The following is an 18,929-nucleotide window of genomic DNA, read 5'->3' as shown; positions in this document are numbered from 1 at the left end:
GACTGATATAGCCGTTGATGTTGTCAAAGAAGAAGATCCATTATAGAAAAGCTCAAAATTAGATAAGAGAATAAAGGAAAAAAAAAGCCCAAAATGATATGACCGTTACATAATTCATTACTCTCCTCAAAATTTAAAACCAGCAAGCAGAAGCAAAAAAAAACAATACACACAAACAATCAAAAGGGGATATAGCCATGTCCGGCGCTGAAGAGCAAATGCAGCAGCTCAGATCAAAAGCCACTGAGCTTCTCCTCAGAGAAGAATGGCGAGATTCCATTCAACTTTACTCAGAGTTGATCGACCTTTGCCAATCCCAAATTTCAAACACCCATCAACATTCTGACCCTGATCATCTCTCCAAGCTCCACAAATCCCTCTGTGTTGCCTTCTCCAACCGAGCTGAGGCAAGGTCAAAGCTCCAACATTTCACCCAAGCTCTTAATGACTGCGACCAAGCACTTCAAATTGAAGCTACCCATTTCAAGACATTGATTTGCAAAGGTAAGATCTTGCTTTGTTTGAACAGATATTTCAATGCTTTGGACTGCTTCAAAGCCGCCCTCTTTGATCCTCAGGGTAATGGGAATCTCGATATTGTTAATGGGTATTTAGAGAAATGTAAAAAGCTTGAGTTTCAATCTAGGACCGGAAGTTTCGATCTTTCTGATTGGGTCCTTAATGGGTTCCGAGGAAAACCTCTAGAACTTGCTGAATATATCGGTCCAGTGAAGGTTAACAGGTCTGAGATTAGTGGGCGTGGCTTGTTTGCAACAAAGAATATTGATACTGGGACTTTGGTTTTAGTCACTAAGGCAATTGCAATTGAAAGGGGTATACTGGGTGGTCAAGATTCAGCTGAAAATGCACAGCTTGTTATGTGGAAGAATTTTATAGATAAAGTGAAGGAAGCTGTCACTAGATGCCAAAGAACACAGCTTCTGATTGATATGCTATCCACAGGTGAAAATGAAGCGGGGCTTGAAGTTCCTGATATGAGTATCTTCAGACCTGAGATTGAAGAAAATGGATGTTCAAATGATCAGAAGCTTGATATGGATAAGATATTAAGCATATTGGATGTCAATTCTCTTGTGGAAGAGGCAGTTTCAGCTAAAGTGCTGGGGAAAAACAGTGATTTTTACGGTGTTGGGTTATGGATACTAGTTTCCTTCATCAATCATTCATGCAATCCAAATGCAAGACGTTTGCATGTAGGGGACTATGTTATTGTTCATGCTTCTAGGGATGTCAAGGCTGGTGAAGAGATCACTTTCATGTATTTTGATGCACTTTCTCCATTGGAAAAGCGTGTGGAAATGTCTTTGTCATGGGGATTTAACTGCAGATGTAGCCGATGCAAGTTCGAGGAAGCTGTTTGTTCCAAGCAAGAGTTGAGGGAGATTGAGATAGGCCTTGAGAAAGGGGTAGATGTAGGGGGTGCAGTTTATAGGTTGGAGGAAGGTATGAAGAGATGGGCAGTGAGGGGAAAAGGGAAGGGCTACTTAAGGGCCTCATTTTGGGCTGCGTATGCTGAGGTATATGGTTCAGACAGGTCAATGAAACGGTGGGGCAGGCGGATTCCAGCAATGGAGACTGTTGTGGATAGTGTGGTAGAAGTCATGGGAAGTGATGAGAGACTGTTGAAGGTTGTTGTAGAAGGACTGAAGAAGAGTGGTGGTGTTGTGGAATTTGAGAGAGCAATGAAGTTGGGAAGAGGGTTTTATGGCAAAGTAATCAAAAAACAAGCATTGAGGACCCTTCTTGAGATTGGCATTAATGATAAAGGCTATTAGCTAAATAGCCATAGGAAAAACAATCCTATTGATTTTTTTATTTTTATTTATTGCGTGCTTATTGCCTTGCTACCTTTGATGTTACAATGATTGGCACCCTCAAGGTTGATGTAACTGACAAATCTTGTTGCAATAAACTAGACCGTTTATCTGGTCAGGATTAGCAAACTTTAATGTTCTTGTAATCGGGATGCATCCGCATAGTACTAATTGCTTGAAATGATATGTTAGATTAGAATAGACTAGTTATTTGAAGAAGATAAAAAGTGTCTATTAGCAAACGGTGTTGGGTACATGATCATCCCAGCATTTATTCATTCAATACATGGAAAGAGACCAGCATATGCTCTTTTTTGTTTTCATGGTTGCACCTGAAACCAAATCTGGCTAAATTGTTGATTGTTGTAATGATTGGCCGAGACCTCAAGAAGGGTTGCAGTAGGATCAAGCACATCCATTACCATCTCAGTCATCTTATGCAAAATGGTTCCATCGCTTCGAAATACCCATCGTTCCTCAACAAATCCATCACACGTAGCCACGTTGACCAACCCACTATAATCATTTGCATACTTGAGGCACCCGTTTCTATTCTTTTGAGGCCTGATGGTCCCATCTGGATATATCGCCCATTGTTGTTCAGCATCGTTGCTCACGCAGTCTTCCAGCCACACCCGACTTCCACTTGCTAGCAAGCACATGTCTTTGTAACCGACAATGGTGGTCACTGCTGGCTTTGTATTGTTGCTGGCATAGAAAGTTTGCCTAGAACCATCATACTTATGATCCACAACCAAATTAATCATACCTGAACTATCTCTACTTCCCGTCAAAACTAGCCCAGATCTGGGATTTCTTATGGTTTCATCACTGCGGATTTCCCATTTGGTGGCATCAGGAACAGCCGTCTCACAATCATAGATCATCACATAATTTTTGAAGCTGTATCCATAAGTGGTTAAGCATTTTCCGCCAGATCGAATTGTGTTATCATTTGATGTCAATGTCCACAATTGATTGGCTTGGTTCTGTCCACATTCCCATAAGATTACTTTGTTTCCATCGTGGTAGCTCCCCTGGTATACATCAACGCAGAAACCATTTTGTCCAGTAATATGTGAGGTTGGTGCTAACACTCTTTCACAAGTGTCACTGTTATCTACCAAGCCACTGGATCTCAAAGAAGAAGTTGAGGTTGGCATGCGCAAAAGCTGCAAATTAGCTCTTGGGTTACATTCCATTGGCATTAATGCAATGATGAAAATAACTTGCCTCAGGGTGCTTAAAACCAATTCTTGAGCATCATATACTAAACGAACTGCCCTTGCGAAGATTCCATCTGTTGCAGATTGAATGGCCGAGGAAATGTCCTCCCAGCTGGTTTCGTACTCCATCATTAAGCCATCTGGATTAAACGTTCCATAAGTTCCATCCGCGTGAGGCTCTGCAACTGCAAGTATTTGTTGCTGGATGTTTCTCATTCGCGCAGCTTCGGAAACCATCTGGATGCAAACTATGAGGGCTCTTGCGATAGGGGCATGGTTATTATTAGGGTTGATGTAATTCAGGTTATCAATATGTTGGCGTAGTTCATCCATTCCCAGAGGGATTTCCCTTCTGTCATCTACTCCCGCAGCACCCTCAAGTGCCCCATATCTGCCTGTAAAGGGTAGGCCAGTACTGCCTGGGAACAAAGCATTACGTACATCGTCTGGGACATCGCTAAAGAAATAGGAGCCCGCACTTGCACGATAACCCAAGATATACACATTACTGACATGCAAGGCTAATGTGACAGTTTGGTAACCATTTGAGAGCTCTACCAGAACATATTGCCGAGGATCAGTAGGCTGTGCAGATCGGGGAGGCAATATCGGCATGTCTCCGCTTCTATCTGCACGCTCTGTCAATGCATTGTACAGATCCTTCATAAACATCAGATAAGAGTTCCTGGTGGCTCTTTCAGTGGTGAATCTCACTGTGTAAATCTTGAGCTTGTGCTCATTTTCTGTTACAGCAATGCAACACGATGGTTCAACTATGGATATCCAATAAGCCCATGATACAATCAACACAGCAATCCACACCTTCATTTTTGAAAGGGAAAATCTTTATGGAAGTAGACAGATTTTGGGAAAATAGAGAGAGTTGTGCAATGCTCATAACAATTATTGTCAGCAAGAAGACAAATTTCTCAAAGGCATGGAAAAAAGCAAAGTTGAGAAATGGAAAAAAGCAAAGTTGAGAATTTCCAAGTCAAGATAATATTTATTATTTATTTTAAGAAAGGCAAAGTATAATAATTTACATAAGCACAGAAGAGATAAAGAAGGAAACGGCTTTTTCTTTTTAGTACAATGACTTATCACAGTTTTTTCAAAAGTAAACTACAATAATTTACATAATGTCAGAACAGATAAGAAGGATGTAATCATTGAATTTTTCCGGGATAAATTTCGTATTTTTTTAAAAAAATTGTATTTTGACTCCTAATTTTTATGAAATTATATTTTAATCCCTAAACTTTTTTGAAATTATATTTTAACTATTGAACTTTTCTAGAATTATATTTTGACCCTAAAATTTCCCAAAATTACACTTTGGCCCCAGAATTTTTACTGTATTTGCAATCTGGTCCTTCTGGCTGTCGCCAGCGCAAGTTGCGCACCTGCAACGGTGGCGGCCGACCTAGGCCCTCCCTAGCCACCTGTAACCTGCAAAAAGGAAGAAAATTCAACAATATATAAGGGGTTTTCAACCCCAAAATTAGCAGCGAAAAGAAACAAGAGAAAAAAAAACAAAAAAAGCAAAGCAAAAAAAAGAAGAAAAAAAACAAAATTTTGAGCGAAAAAACACAAAAAACAGCAGCTCCACCGCGCGCCATTGTGCCCACCACCACGACATCACCGTCACCGCCGTCCCAACACCTAGCAAAACAAACCAAGAAGCAAAGAAGCAAAAAAAAATTGCAAGCAAAAGAAAAAAAAAGAGAAAGAAAAAGAGGAAAGAAGAGAAAAAGAAAAAGGGGGAAAGGGGAGACCACGCCACCGCTGGCCGTCGCTGGGCAGCAGGTCACCGTCGACGAGAGCAGAGGAAGGGGAGGGCTGAATGGAGAAGGAAGAAAAAGGGGAAGAAGAAATAAAGAAAAAAAGAAAAAGAAGAAGGAAGAAGAAAGGGGGAAAGAAAAAAGAAAAAGAAAAAAATTTAACAGCCGGGTTGACACGACCCGGATCCGACCCGACCCGCAATAGCCCAGCAGCCCAAAAAAAGCAAAAGAAAATAAAGAAGCAGCCCAAAACCCAGCAGCCCAGCAACTGCCAGGCCCAGTGCTCAGGCAGCCCAGCAGCAGCCAGCAGGTGTGCTGGCCCAACAGGCCGGCCCAGCAGAGAAAAAAAAAAGAGAGGAAAAAAGAAGAAAAAAGAAAACAAAAAGAAAAAAGAAAAAAAGGAAAAAAAAGGGTTCAATTTACGTAACCCGTTCGACCAAGCTCTTGTTTTGGATCTTTTCGGTAATTTCGTTTATTTCACTTTTAATTTAATGCTCGTATTTTTATGCTATTCCATTTTAATATTATTGGTACTTTTATGCATTTTTATATTTTTGTATTTATATTTTTAATATAATTCAATTTTAATTTAATATAATTTTATTTTATTTTAAATAATTTTAATAAATAAAGCAACGAATCAATTTAACATTAAATCGTTGATTTCATCGCTATGTTGGGTGAATATCACCGGTTTGCGTTAAACACGATACGCCCTTTTAAAAATAAAAAATTTATTAAAATTTTTGTGTTTAAAAAAAAAATTCTCGTGTTTTAATAGAATCACAATTAAATATTAAGTTGAGTCGATTTGACACTAATTCGATGATTTCATCGCTATGTTGAGTGAATATCACCGGTTCGTGTTAAATACGATACATCTTTTTTTTAAATAAAAAATTCGTGTTTCAAAAATCTTCGTGTTTTCAAAAACTCCGATGTTTCAAAATTTTTTCGTGTTTTCAACAATTTTCGTGTTTTCAAAAATTCTCGTGTTTCACAAATTTTCGTGTTTTCAAAAATTTTCGTGTTTCGAAAATTTTCGTGTTTTCAAAAAAAATTCTCGTGTTTCATAAATTTCCGTGTTTGCAAAAAATTCCCGTCTTTCAAAAATTTTTGTGTTTTCAAAAATTGCCCGTGTTTCATAAATTTCCGTGTTTCAAAAAATTTTCGTGTTTCTAAAATTCTCGTGTTTTAAAAAAAATTTGTATTTTCAAAAAAAAGGTTAGTGTTTCAAAATTCTCGTGTTTTCAAAATAAAAATTCTCGTGTTTCAATTGGATCACGATTAAATATTAAATTGAACTTGTATTTTTGAAAATTAAGACAACGTGCGCTTAACAAGATACCAATTTTGGGCGTTGCGAGGTTGCTAATACCTTCCTCGCGCGTAACCGACTCCCGAACTCTAATTTTCTCTGGATTTTCACGTAGAACTAAAATTATCTCTTTTTTAGAAAAGTTTAAAAATAAAATTTTCTTTTAAAAAGAGAATTTATTAGGCGTCCGATCACACCTAGAAAAAAGATCGGTGGCGACTCCTTTTTCAAAATAAAATCGAGATTCTATTTTTAAATTTGCAATAATTACTTCGACTAGCGCCTGTGCACAAATTTTTTAGGTCGCTACAGCTGGCGACTCCACTGGGGACTTTTTGAGAGTCGAGTCTGATGTTAAACGCGTGTTGTCAAAATTTTTAAAAATTCTTTGTTCAAATTAATTTTTAATCGTGATCTCTGAAATTTATTTTTGAAAAGTCATGCATTTACATTCGGTTTTAAATTAATATTTTTCTAACTTGTTTTATTTTTCTGTTTTTTTTAGCTCTAAGTTTTACGATTTTTTAATTTGTTTTTTAGTAAAAATAAAAAAAAGGTTTGTGAGTTTCTTCCCACACACTGTGCACTTGCATCCTTGCATAACATGAGCTCTCCACCCAGGCTCCGCCCGTTTAAGTGGAAGTAAACATTACGCCTTCGTGAGTTAACTCGTCCCTCCGCACAGGCTAGTGAAATACTTTCGGGTTACATATGACTTATGCTTTCGTGAGTTAACTTGTCCCTCCGCATAGGCATAAGTAAATGTAATCCCTCGAATTGAGCTCGCGAGCCCATGACGGGAGATAATCGAGGCTCCGTACTTACCTTAGTAGGTGACAGTATGGACAATTCGAGTACCTTTCTAGAACCAAAACCACATATAGTGAACCATACGAGCCACCCAATTAGAGCCATGCCGAACCTCTGTCCGTTGGATAGTCACCAAAATAAGTACATGGGAGAAACGCCTCTTGCCTTTTATTTTACATTTACATTTTTGCAAGGGAATCGGGTATGTTTAATAAATTGGATAGGGTAGATTATCTGATGAGCATGTGGGGTAAGTTTATTTTGTAAAGCATGATGGGGTAAAAAAAATATAGGTCGGTTTGTTAGATTTTCCATAGTTTTTCTTTGTTTATATTTGTCATGATTGCTAACTAAGTTTATTTGTCTTCATTTTATTTCTCATCATGCATCATAGGCATTTTATTAGGAATGTGTTGATTAGAGATTGGTTGCCAAAAACGGGTTTCTGATGGAGGAGTCAATTACGCAAGTAACCGAGAAAAAATGTCATAGTCAGAAACTGGTCTTTAAGGACCCAGAAAACAAAAGGGACATTTTAAAGGAAAGATATATCTCTAATCTTTCCGGGAAGATGACTTCGAATGCTCGTTAGAATAACCCCGAAGATTTGACTAGGATCTGGAAACAATGAGACTCAGGCACTAGGGGCATCTTCATTGGCAAAATATTTTGTAATGGACTCTTTTGATAAATGAAACACCAAAATATGGGGCTATCTTAAAATCAACACCATTTTTTTGCATATTTACGCATGACTAGCATCCATTGGTCATTAATTCATTCATTCATTGCATGTACATATCACCCTTACCATTCACTGAGGCTAAAATAGTATAATCCACAGTTGCGACACAAGTCCGGTACCAGGTCACGTCTAAGAACTAGAGATATGGATGCTGAACTCAATGAAAGAATTGAAAGGATGGAAAGGATCCAACGAGAGTTACAGGAGCAATTAGCCAAGTCACAACAAGAGGGGAGAGATATGATGGTGAGATCTCGAGAAGAATCACTCGAGCAAAGGGATCAAATGGCCAAAATGATGGAGATGATGTCAGCCTTGGTAAAAAGAAAAGGATCTATGCAGAGCCCCAATACCATAGAGCCCCAGTCAAGAGCTAATAAGGATCCACTCTATCCTCCAGGATTCACTCCACCTCATGCTCATATAACACAAAGAGGATATCCCCAAGGGGAATCTATAGTATTGGGGCAACATCCTGTACAACCTACTCACTTAGGGCAAGTAATGTTTGTATCGAACCCTGGGGCTAATCCCTCATATCCAATTGTTCCAGACCTAGATGATCCTGTAGAAATAGCAAGGCTGAAAATTGATGACAATAATACTCAAGATAAGTACAAAATCCTGAAAGAGAGGATCAAAGCATTAGAAGGTGCTGAAGTTTTCTCTGTTTTAAGTGCCAAAGAGCTCAGTTTGGTACCAGATCTGGTTCTACCCCGAAAATTCAAGGCGCTAGATTTTGAGATGTATGATGGAACAAGATGTCCAAAGGCGCATCTTATCATGTTTTGCTGAAAGATGACTAGTTATGTGAACGATGATAAATTGTTAGTACACTGCTTTCAAGATAGTCTGGTTGGCTCGGCTCTTCGATGTTATAATCAGCTCAGTAGAGAGAGAATCTGATCATGGAAGGATTTAGCATCAGCATTTTGTGAGCAATACAAGCATGTATCGGATATGGTGCCTGATCGACTAACTTTACAAATGATGGAAAAGAAGCCGACAGAGACTTTTAGGCAATATGCACAAAGATGGAGGGATATCTCGGCTCAGGTGGAACCCTCGTTAACTAAGACGGAGATAACAGTCCTCTTTATCAACAATCTGAAAGCGTCATTTTACGATAAGTTGGTAGGAAGTGCCACGAAGGACTTTGTAGACATTGTAATATCCGGGGAGTTTATAGAAGATGCCATCAAGAGTGGGAGAATGGAAGGCCCCGAGAGTTCAAATAAGGCAGCACCCGTAAAGAAAAAGGAGGCAGAAACCCATATGGTTGGAACTGAGAGCCACTGTACCTCCAATCCATGCTCAGCCCAACCACGACCTCGTTATCGTCCACCTTCAAACTTCTACTTTCCTCTCGAAGGTCCTTACTGTTAAGCACCTCCTTCTTACCCTTTCTACGCCATGAATAACCAAAAACCGTTCACCATGTTCCCACTAAACACCATGCCTATACAAAACCAACCCAAAAATGAGCAAAGACCAACAAGACCCAATTCTCAAAAACCTCAGTTCACCCAAATTCTCGTGTCATACGGAGAGTTATACCCGAAACTGTTGGAGAAGCAATTAATATCCCCACATTATACGGCACCCTTGAAGCCCCCATACCCAAAATGGTATGATCCTAATGCTAATTGCATGTATCACGCTGGAAATCAGGGGCATTCTACAGAAAACTGCATTGCCTTTAAAAGGAGGGTTCAAGATCTCATCGATGCTGGCATTCTGCGATTTGATAGCGTTAGTAATGTGGCTGGAAATCCTCTTCCTATCCATGCTGATGGGAATGTGAATGCGGTAACAAATGAAGACGAGGGGCAAGACAATCCACGAAGCGCTTTGAATGAAAAGGGATTTCAGAACATCAGCATAAATGTTGTTGACAACGAGGGTGATGCAATCGAGATGATACGCCTTTGTCCTCTAGGATATGTTTTGAATAATTAGACTACTGTGGACCTCCTTGTAGTTTCTAAGTCCTCTCAAGAGTAATGCCCAATGTTAATTCTCCATTATTTTGTGTGTTCCTAAGTAATGGGATTCCTTTTTTAAGAGCTTATGTTTGCTCTTTATCATTTCAATGAACATTAATGAAGATGCATTTTGTCATGGTCTTTTCATTTCCATCAATTTCATAATTACCCCATCGCTTCATATCCTTTCTCTCAGTGTATTTCATAACATTTCATAACATTGTGTGTGTTGATTCCAATACTTTGATGTTCCTCTATAGTTTTCTTTCCCGTTCATCTTTCAGGTGCTCAGATATTCATGGCATGAACAATCCCGTTACAAGTCCTGAAATCGATTTCGAGAAAGATATTTGTTTAGGAGAATTCGAAGCCGAAGAAAGTACTGAAGATTGTGTCCCGTCTCCTAACTTATTGAGAATGGTAGAACAAGAAGAGAAACGGATTCTACCCCATCAAGAACCTGTTGAGACAATGAACTTGGGAAATGAAGAAATGAAACAAGAAGTGAAGATTGGGACTTCTATTTCAGAAAACACCAAACAGAATTTGATCGTCTTGCTCCGTGAGTACAAAGATGTATTTGTCTGGTCTTATTAGGACATGCTAGGGTTGGATGAGGATGTGGTGGTCCACAAGCTCCCGTTGAAACCAAAATGCAAACCCGTTCAGCAAAAGTTAAGAAGGATGAGACCTGAAATACTGTTAAAGATAAAAGAAGAAGTCAAAAAACAAATTGATGCTGGCTTCCTACAAGTCTCTAAATATCCAGAATGGGTAGCTAATATAGTCCCGGTACCGAAAAAAGACAGAAAGGTACGAATGTGCGTTGATTATCGTGATCTTAATCGAGCAAGCCCTAAAGATAATTTTCCTTTGGCACACATTGATACATTGGTAGATAACACGACAAAACATTCATTTTTCTTTCATGGATGGTTTCTCATGTTACAATCAGATAAAGATGGCCCCCGAAGATATGGAGAAAACCACATTCGTGACAATGTGGGGAACGTTCTGTTACAAAGTGATGCCATTCAGATTGAAGAATGCTGGGGCAACGTATTAGAGAGCCATGGTGATGTTGTTCCATGACATGATGCACAAAGAAATAGAAGTTTATGTCAATGATATGATTGCCAAATCCCGGGGAGAAGAAGAGGATGTTGGGAACCTCAAGAAGCTGTTCAAAAGATTAAGAAAGTTCCAGTTGAAGCTTAACCCAGCCAAATGTACGTTTGGGGCTACATCGGGAAAACTACTAGGTTTTATTGTCAGCGATAGGGTATTGAGGTTGATACAGATAAGATAAAGGCCACACAAGAACTGCCACCTCCGCGTACGCAAAAAGAAGTCAGAGGATTTTTAGGAAGGTTGAATTACATTGCTCGATTCATTGCTCAACTTACCAACCATTATGATCTAATTTTTTGACTCCTTCGAAAGTATAATCCGGGAGAATGAAATAAGGAGTGCCAAATGGCCTTCTACAAGATAAAGCAGTATCTGTCTAATCCTCCGGTGCTGGTACCGTCGATCCCTGTAAAACCCTTAATATTGTATCTGACCGTGTTCGAAAACTCAATGAGTTGCGTACTGGGGCAGCATGATGAGTCAAGGAAAAGAGAAAAATCGATTTACTACCTCAGCAAAAAGTTCACAGAATATGATGCAAAGTACCCGTCAGTTGAAAAATTCTGTTATGCATTGGTCTGGGTAGTTCGAAGGCTCAGACAATACATGTTGTATCATACAACATGGTTAATTTCAAAGCTAGATCCATTAAAGTACTTGATGGAATCACCCGCACTCTCCGAGAGAATGGCACATGGCAGATCCTATTGTCTGAATATGACATTGTGTATGTGAGCCAAAAGTCGATAAAGGGAAGAGCGATAGCTGACTTCTTGGCAAGTCGAGCAATGGAAGAATATGAGTCGTTGAGATTCGATTTCCCAGATAAAGACTTGATGTGCATTTCTGAAGGTGAATCATCAAAAGACCAATCATGGAAGATGAGTTTCGATGGTGCATCAAACACGTTGGGGCACGGGATAGGAGCAGTTTTATTGTCACAGGAAGGAAACCATTACCCGCTCACTGCCAGATTGAATTTCTTCTGTACCAATAATATAGCAGAATATGAAGCTTGCATCATGGGACTTCGTGCAGCTATTGAATGGAAAATAGAAATCTTAGAGGTGTATAGGGACTTAGCATTAGTGATATCAAATTCGCGGAGATTGGGAAATGAGAGATTCGAAATTAGTCAAGTATCGCGATCTCGTGGCGAAATTGGTCAAAGAATTCAAAGAAGTGACTTTTAACTACTTTCCACGAGAATAAAACCAGTTGGTTAACGCTCTGACCACATTGGCTTCAATATTCAAAGCAAATAGAGAAACTGAAATAATACCTCTCCAAATGAGCATATATGAGGTCCTTGCACACTGTTTTAGCATTGAGAAGGAGTCAGATGGACGACCGTGGTTTCATGACATCTTGGAATATATTAAGAATCAAAGGTATCCTAAGCAAGTAATCGAGAATAACAAGAGAACAATCAGGAGAATAGTTGTTGGGTTTGTCATTGACGGGGATATCCTATACAAAAGAGGAATGAATCAAATGCTCCTGAGATGCATGGACGCTATTGAAGCCAGAAAGATACTTGAAGAGATCCATGAAGGAATTTGTAAAACGCATGCCAATGGTTTCACTATGGCTAGGCAAATTATGAGACTCGGTTATTATTGGCTAACGATGGAAAATGATTGCATTAGCTATGGCGAAAGTGTCACAAGTGTCAAATTTACGGTGATAAGATTCATGCAGCGCATTTACCCCTTCATGTCATGACTTCTCCGTGGCCTTTTTCTATGTGAGGCATGGATGTTATAGGGCTAATTTCCCCGAAGGCTTCCAATGGACATCGATTTGTTTCTGTGGTTATTGATTACTTTACAAAATGGGTAGAAGCCACTTCGTTTGCTAATGTGACGAAGACCGCAGTCTGCAGGTTCCTAAAAAAAGAGATCATATGTCGATATGGTCTGCCTGAAAGAATCATTTCAAATAATGCTTTGAATCTGAACAACAAAATGATGAAAGAAGTGTGTGAGGAATTTCAGATAAAGCATCAAAATTCCTCACCTTACCTCTCGAAAATGAACGGAGTTGTTGAAGCGGCCAACAAAAACATTAAGAGAATTATCGAGAAGATGACTGAGACATATAAAGATTGGCACAAGAAGCTACCATTCGCTTTGTATGCATACCGCACCTCTGTGCGGACATCTACGGGAGCAACTCCTTTCTCCCTGATCTACAGGATGGAAGCCGTTTTGCCTATCGAAGTAGAGATCCCATCCCTGTAAGTCTTGATGGAGTCAAATCTAGAAGAATCAGAATGGGTTCGAGCTAGATATGATCAGCTAAACCTTATTAAAAGAAAACACTTGAAGGCAATTTGTCACGGACAGATGTACCAGAAGAGAATAATCACAGCCCATGATAAAAAGGTATGGCCAAGAGAATTTCACGAAAGGGAACTCGTACTAAGAAAGATCCTTCCGATACAAAAAGACTTTCGAGGAAAATGATCACTAAATTGGGAAGGGCCATATGTTGTAAAAGGCATTCTCGGGAGAGGCTCTGATTCTCACTGAAATGGATGGGAAAGAATTACCTAATTCAGTGAACTCAGATGTTGTGAAGAAATATTATGCCTAAAAAAACAACAAAAAAAAAGAAAAAAATCAAGATGAAAACTCGAAAAGGGCGTCTCGATAAACAAAAAAATTAGGATGAAAACCCGAAAGGGCGTCCTAATGAAGCAAATTCAGACTTAAAGAGCAAGACGACTTGAACTGGGAGTCGAATGGCGAGATTACAATATTTGAAGCATTCTCAGAAGCTCAAAATCTTCTACACAGGAAGCCATGCTCGAAAAGATCCTTGACGAAGAAACGTGGAGAAGTTCATGCTTTAGATATCTAGAGTATTTGTGGCCATTGAATTGCTTTCCTTTCTTTATGATGCTTTCTTTATTTGAATTACTTTTTGTTAATTTTCTTTGTTTGTTGTTTTTTAAAAGAATATGAATGTGAGGTATTTCTTTCATGCCTATTGTGCCATTGTCAAGCTTCTCATGTTTGGTTCGTTTAAATGATAAATAGTAAAATGACATACTCTAAACAAAGGGAATGTTGAGCATTACCTGGATGAGAATTTGATAAATACAAAGACCCTGAAGCAAGAACAAAGTTCAACAAGGGGGCAAGAATGTAGTATACGAAAATGTGGGTCACTCAACAAACTTGAGAGAAGTACAAAAATAGAGAGAAAAGTCAATGATTGAGGTATTGAATGCAGTCCCTTACGAAAAGGGGGCATGTGACAAACAACCCAGGGTGCATGACATGATCATGTAGGCATAAAAGCATTTAGGATAAACACGTGTATATCATGATAACATAAAACATGACATATACAGGTATCCCAGCAGAGCAAGGAATTTTGGGAGAAAGCTGCACAAAATCAATGAAAAAGAAGGCTTTTAGTTTCACCCGATGTTGTTGAAACCCTGTTTCTTTCAAGAATCATTTTTCAATTTATGTTTTTCAAAAATTAGCTCATATTGCGAGAGGTGAGTTGAGCTTCGAGTCACATCGAGGTATTTTCCAATTTCTCTTTTTTCAAAGAAATCAACTCAGATTGTGAGAGGTGAGTTGAGCCTCGGGTCACATGCCGAGGTATTTTTTAAATTTCTGTTTTTTAAAAATCAACTTATATTGCAAGAGGTGAGTTAAGCCTCGGATCACATCTTGAGGTATTTTTCAGTTTCTATTTTTCCAAAAATCAACTCATATTGCGAGAGGTGAGTTGAGCCTCGGGTCACATCCTGAGGTATTTTTCAGTTTCTGTTTTTCAAAAATCAACTCATATTGCGAGAGGTGAGTTGAGCCTCGGGTCACATCCTGAGGTATTTTTCAGTTTCTGTTTTCAAAAAAATCAACTCATAATGCGAGAGGTGAGTTGAGCCTCGGGTCACATCCTGAGGTATTTTTCAATTTCTGTTTTTCAAAAAATCAACTCATATTGCGAGAAGTGAGTTGAGCCTCGGACACATGCCGAGGTATTTCTTTTAAATTTCAGTTTTTCAAAAATCAACTCATATTGTGAGATGTGAGTTGAGCCTCGGGTCACATGTTGAGGTATTTTTTTAAATAAAAATTTTCTATTTTTTAAAAATCAACTCATATTGTGAGAGGTGAGTTGAACCTCAGGTCACACGCCGAGGTATTTTTCAATTTCAGTTAAAAAAAAGGATCGCATGCCGAGCTTTTCTCGATTTCTATTTTTCAAATAAAAAGAAAATTTTGGACAGACGAACAAAATTCAGTGGTTTTAAGTCTTTGCTCTATCCCTGTTTCACAGCGATGATCAAAGAGGGGCAGCTGTAATCACTGAATTTTGTCCGGGACAAATTTCGTGTTTTTAAAAAAAATTACATTTTGACCCCTAACTTTTTTGAAATTACATTTCAACCTCTAAACTTTCTTGAAATTACATTTTAACCCTTGAACTTTCTAGAATTACATTTGACCCTAAAATTTCCCAAAATTACACTTTGGCCCTAGAATTTTTACTGCATTTGCAATTTGGTCCTTCTGGCAATCGCTAGTGCAAGTTGTGCACCTGCAACGGCGGCGGCCGACCTAGGCCCTCCCTAGCCACCTGCAACCTGCAAGAAGGAAGAAAATTCAACAACATATAAGGGGTTTTCAACCCCAAAATTAGCAGCAAAGAGAAACAAGAGAAAAAAACAAAAAAAACAAAGCAAAAAAAGAAAAAAAACAAATTTTTGAGCAAAAAAACACAAAAAAATAGCAGCTGCACCGCATGCCACCGTGCCCACCACCATGAGATCACCGTCACCGCTGTTCCAGCACCTAGCAAAACAAACCAAGAAGCAAAGAAGCAAAAAAAATCGCAAGCAAAAGAAAAAAAAGAGAAAAAAAAAGAGCAAAGAAAAAAGAAAAAAGGGGAGACCACGCCACCGTCAGTTCTTGCTGGGCGGCAGGTCACCATCGACGAGAGCAGAGGAAGAGGAGGGCTGAACGGAGAAGGAAAATAAAAGAAAGAAAAAAGAAGAAGAAGGAGGAAGAAGAAAGGGGGAAAGAAAAAAGAAAAAGAAAAAGAAAGAAAAAATAGAAAAAAATTTTAACAGCCGGGTTGAGCCGACCCAGATCCGACCCGACCCAACCGACTAACCCGAGGCAATGCACCCAAAGAAATTTCAAAAAAAGCAAAAAAAGAGAAAGAAGCGTGAAAAAAGAAAAGAAAGAAGCAATTAAAACCAATGACCCAAAGAATAGCCAGGCCCTAGTGTGCAGGCGACCAATGAGACCAAGAGGTGCAAAGCGACCAATGATGACCAAGAGGGTGTGCGAGCCTAACAGTCGGCCCAAAGAGAAAGAAAAAAAAAGAAAAGAAGAAAAAAAAAAAAAAGAAAACAAAAAGAAAAAGAAAAAAAAGAGAAAAAAAAGAAGAAAAAAAAGGGTTCAATTTGCGTAACCCGTTCGACCAAGCTCGTGTTTTGGATCTTTTCTGTAATTTCGTTTATTTCACTTTTAATTTAATGCTCGTATTTTTATGCTATTCCGTTTTAATATTATTGGTACTTTTATGCATTTTTATATTTTTGTACTTATATTTTTAATTTAATTTAATTTAATTCAATTTTTATTTTATTTTATTTTATTTTAAATAATTTTAATAAATAAGACAACGAATCAATTTAACATTAAATCATTGATTTCAATGCTATGTTGGGTGAATATCACCAGTTTGCGTTAAACACGATACGCCCTTTTAAAAATCGAAAATTTATCAAAATTTTTGTGTTTAAAAAAAATAAAAATTTCTCGTGTTTTAATAGAATCACGATTAAATATTAAGTTGAGTCGATTTGACACTAATTTGATGATTTCATCGCTGTGTTGAGTGAATATCACCGGTTCGTGTTAAATACGATATATCTTTTTTTTAAAATAAAATAAAAAAATTCGTGTTTCAAAAATCTTCTTGTTTTCAAAAAATCCGGTATTTCAAAATTTTTTCGTGTTTTCAACAATTTTCGTGTTTTCAAAAATTATCGTGTTTTCAAAAATTTTCGTGTTTCGAAAATTTTCGTGTTTTCAAAAAAAATTCCCGTGTTTCATAAATTTCCGTGTTTGCAAAAAATTCCCGTCTTTCAAAAATTTTTGCGTTTTCAAAAATTGCCAGTGTTTCATAAATTTCAGTGTTTCAAAAAATTTTTGTGCTTCTAAAATTCTCGTTTTTTTTTAAAAAATTTGTATTTTCGAAAAAAGGTTATTGTGTTTCAAAATTCTCGTGTTTTCAAAATAAAAATTCTTGTGTTTCAATTGGATCATGATTAAATATTAAATTGAACTTGTATTTCTAAAAATTAAGACAACGCGTGCTTAACGAGATACCAATTTTGGACGTTGCGAGGGTGCTAATACCTTCCTCGCGCGTAACCGACTCCCGAACTCTAATTTTCTCTGGATTTTCACGTAGACCTAAAATTATCTCATTTTAAGAAAAGTTTAAAAATAATTTTTCTTTTAAAAAGAGAATTTATTAGGTGTCCGATCACACCTAGAAAAAAGATCGATAGCGACTCCTTTTTCAAAATAAAATCGAGATTCTATTTTCAAATTTATAATAATTACTTCGACTAGCACCTGTGCACAAATTTTTTAGGTCGCTACAAAGGAATCTGCTTTTTCCTTTTAGTACAATGACTCACTCTTATCATTAGATAGCACAATAATTCTTAAAGGGATGGTGACTCATTCAATCAGTGTCATAATCTGTGCTTATGTCAGAGGTGATGTTTAATTCTTCTGCTTTTCTTTTCTTTTCTTCTCTTGCTCTGTAGCACTTTAGTTTCAGCTGTTCAATTCTTTTTTCTAAGTCATCAGGAGGTTTGTCTTCATGCACATCTTTCCATGCTGGTGTGTCTTCCATGATCTGACTGCAAAACATTGGATACTCTTGTGACCACTCCTTTGGATCTGGTATGATGGAGTGATATTCTCTTAAGGCTTCCTTCAACTGTTGCTGATAAGGCGTCAGTGGATCTTTTCTATATCCCATGGTGCCAAATTTTTCCCTGATGGCCATATCTCTGAGGGAATAATCCTGTTAATTTGACACAAATACTTTTGCGGATCGTTATAATCATAACGATTCAGGCTTACTTCTAAAAAATAAGTCTTATGAATCCATGCACTAGGGGAAGCTCCTAGTTGTGTGGCTGGACCTTTTTGCATAAAGTATTGGGGTTTATAGAAGATGATCAAGATCCATTGGACTCTGGTGTTTTTTAGGAATTCAAACGTGATCATATCAGCCCATTGTTCTAAAGGGTAGAACCATTTCAAAAAAGTTGCCAGGTTTTTCATTTCAGGACTGATTTCATTTTGAATAGCCATAGTCAGAAAATGTTGGAGATCTGGGATGAAGAATTCAATTCCTATGTGGAATATATGAGTCAATTACCAGAACATCCATTTCAATTCTTCATGAAATTCACCAAATTGGAACTTTAGAGGATGAATAAATGGATATTCAGGGTGAAGTCCTAAATGTTTTAAGAATAGTCCTCTAAAATCTCAGAAAATGCTTAACTGGTAGGAAAGCATCATGTTCATAGCTTCTTTGTGAAATCTTTTTTCTAATATTAGGCTCAATAATTCTAGAGGTTGATCAGGATGAGAATTTGGCTGGCAAGGTATTTAAAATGGTGAGGGTGGATTTTGAAAGATTTTCTTTTTGCCTTTTCCCTTAGAGGAGGATGAAGGTTGAATCATGAGGTTTTCAGGGAATCTTTCAGGGGGTCTGGTGAGAATATTAGTAAGAACATTGGTTTTTCCCTTTATATGAATGACATTAAAGGAAAATTTAGAAAATCATTCAGCCTATCTAAGGAGTTGGGGATGAGGTACTTCTTTTTGTTTGAATTTCAGCATCTTGGGGAAGGAAGACATATCCATTTCAACAAGGAAATGATATCCAAGTAGATGGAATTCAAATTTGGAGATACCTCTTTTGACTGCAAGGATTTCTTTAAAAGTGGAGTGATAATGGATTTCAGCCTCTGTAAATCTCCCACTTTTGTATCCATATAGTTATCTTTTACCATCTGCTTCTTCAAATA

The 18,929-nt window shown here is 37.9% G+C and overlaps 3 protein-coding genes across 3 annotated transcripts; 2 read left to right on the top strand and 1 right to left on the bottom strand.

Moving 5' to 3' along the window:
• Positions 1-75: 75 nt before the first annotated feature.
• Positions 76-1,964, top strand: LOC105782887 (methyltransferase FGSG_00040). The gene has a single exon (XM_012607958.2). It carries the CDS (start codon positions 198-200, stop codon positions 1,794-1,796), a length of 1,599 nt encoding a protein of 532 aa, XP_012463412.1. The 5' UTR covers positions 76-197; the 3' UTR covers positions 1,797-1,964.
• A 78-nt stretch (positions 1,965-2,042) lies between these two features.
• Positions 2,043-4,852, bottom strand: LOC105781386 (abrin-a). The gene is made up of 3 exons (XM_012605928.2): positions 4,837-4,852; positions 4,416-4,510; positions 2,043-3,804 (listed from the first exon to the last, which is right to left on the bottom strand). Exon 3 carries the CDS (start codon positions 3,731-3,733, stop codon positions 2,156-2,158), a length of 1,578 nt encoding a protein of 525 aa, XP_012461382.2. The 5' UTR covers positions 3,734-3,804; positions 4,416-4,510; positions 4,837-4,852; the 3' UTR covers positions 2,043-2,155.
• A 5,977-nt stretch (positions 4,853-10,829) lies between these two features.
• Positions 10,830-13,074, top strand: LOC105781384 (uncharacterized). The gene is made up of 5 exons (XM_012605926.1): positions 10,830-10,990; positions 11,418-11,898; positions 12,050-12,443; positions 12,599-12,708; positions 12,829-13,074. Exons 1-5 carry the CDS (start codon positions 10,830-10,832, stop codon positions 13,072-13,074), a joined length of 1,392 nt encoding a protein of 463 aa, XP_012461380.1.
• Positions 13,075-18,929: the final 5,855 nt, after the last annotated feature.

The sequence above is a fragment of the Gossypium raimondii genome, chromosome 13, assembly GCF_025698545.1.
Source record: "Gossypium raimondii isolate GPD5lz chromosome 13, ASM2569854v1, whole genome shotgun sequence".
NCBI lineage: Eukaryota > Viridiplantae > Streptophyta > Magnoliopsida > Malvales > Malvaceae > Gossypium > Gossypium raimondii.
Note: the sequence above shows the minus strand (reverse complement) of the source record. Positions and strands in the feature narration are given on the sequence as shown.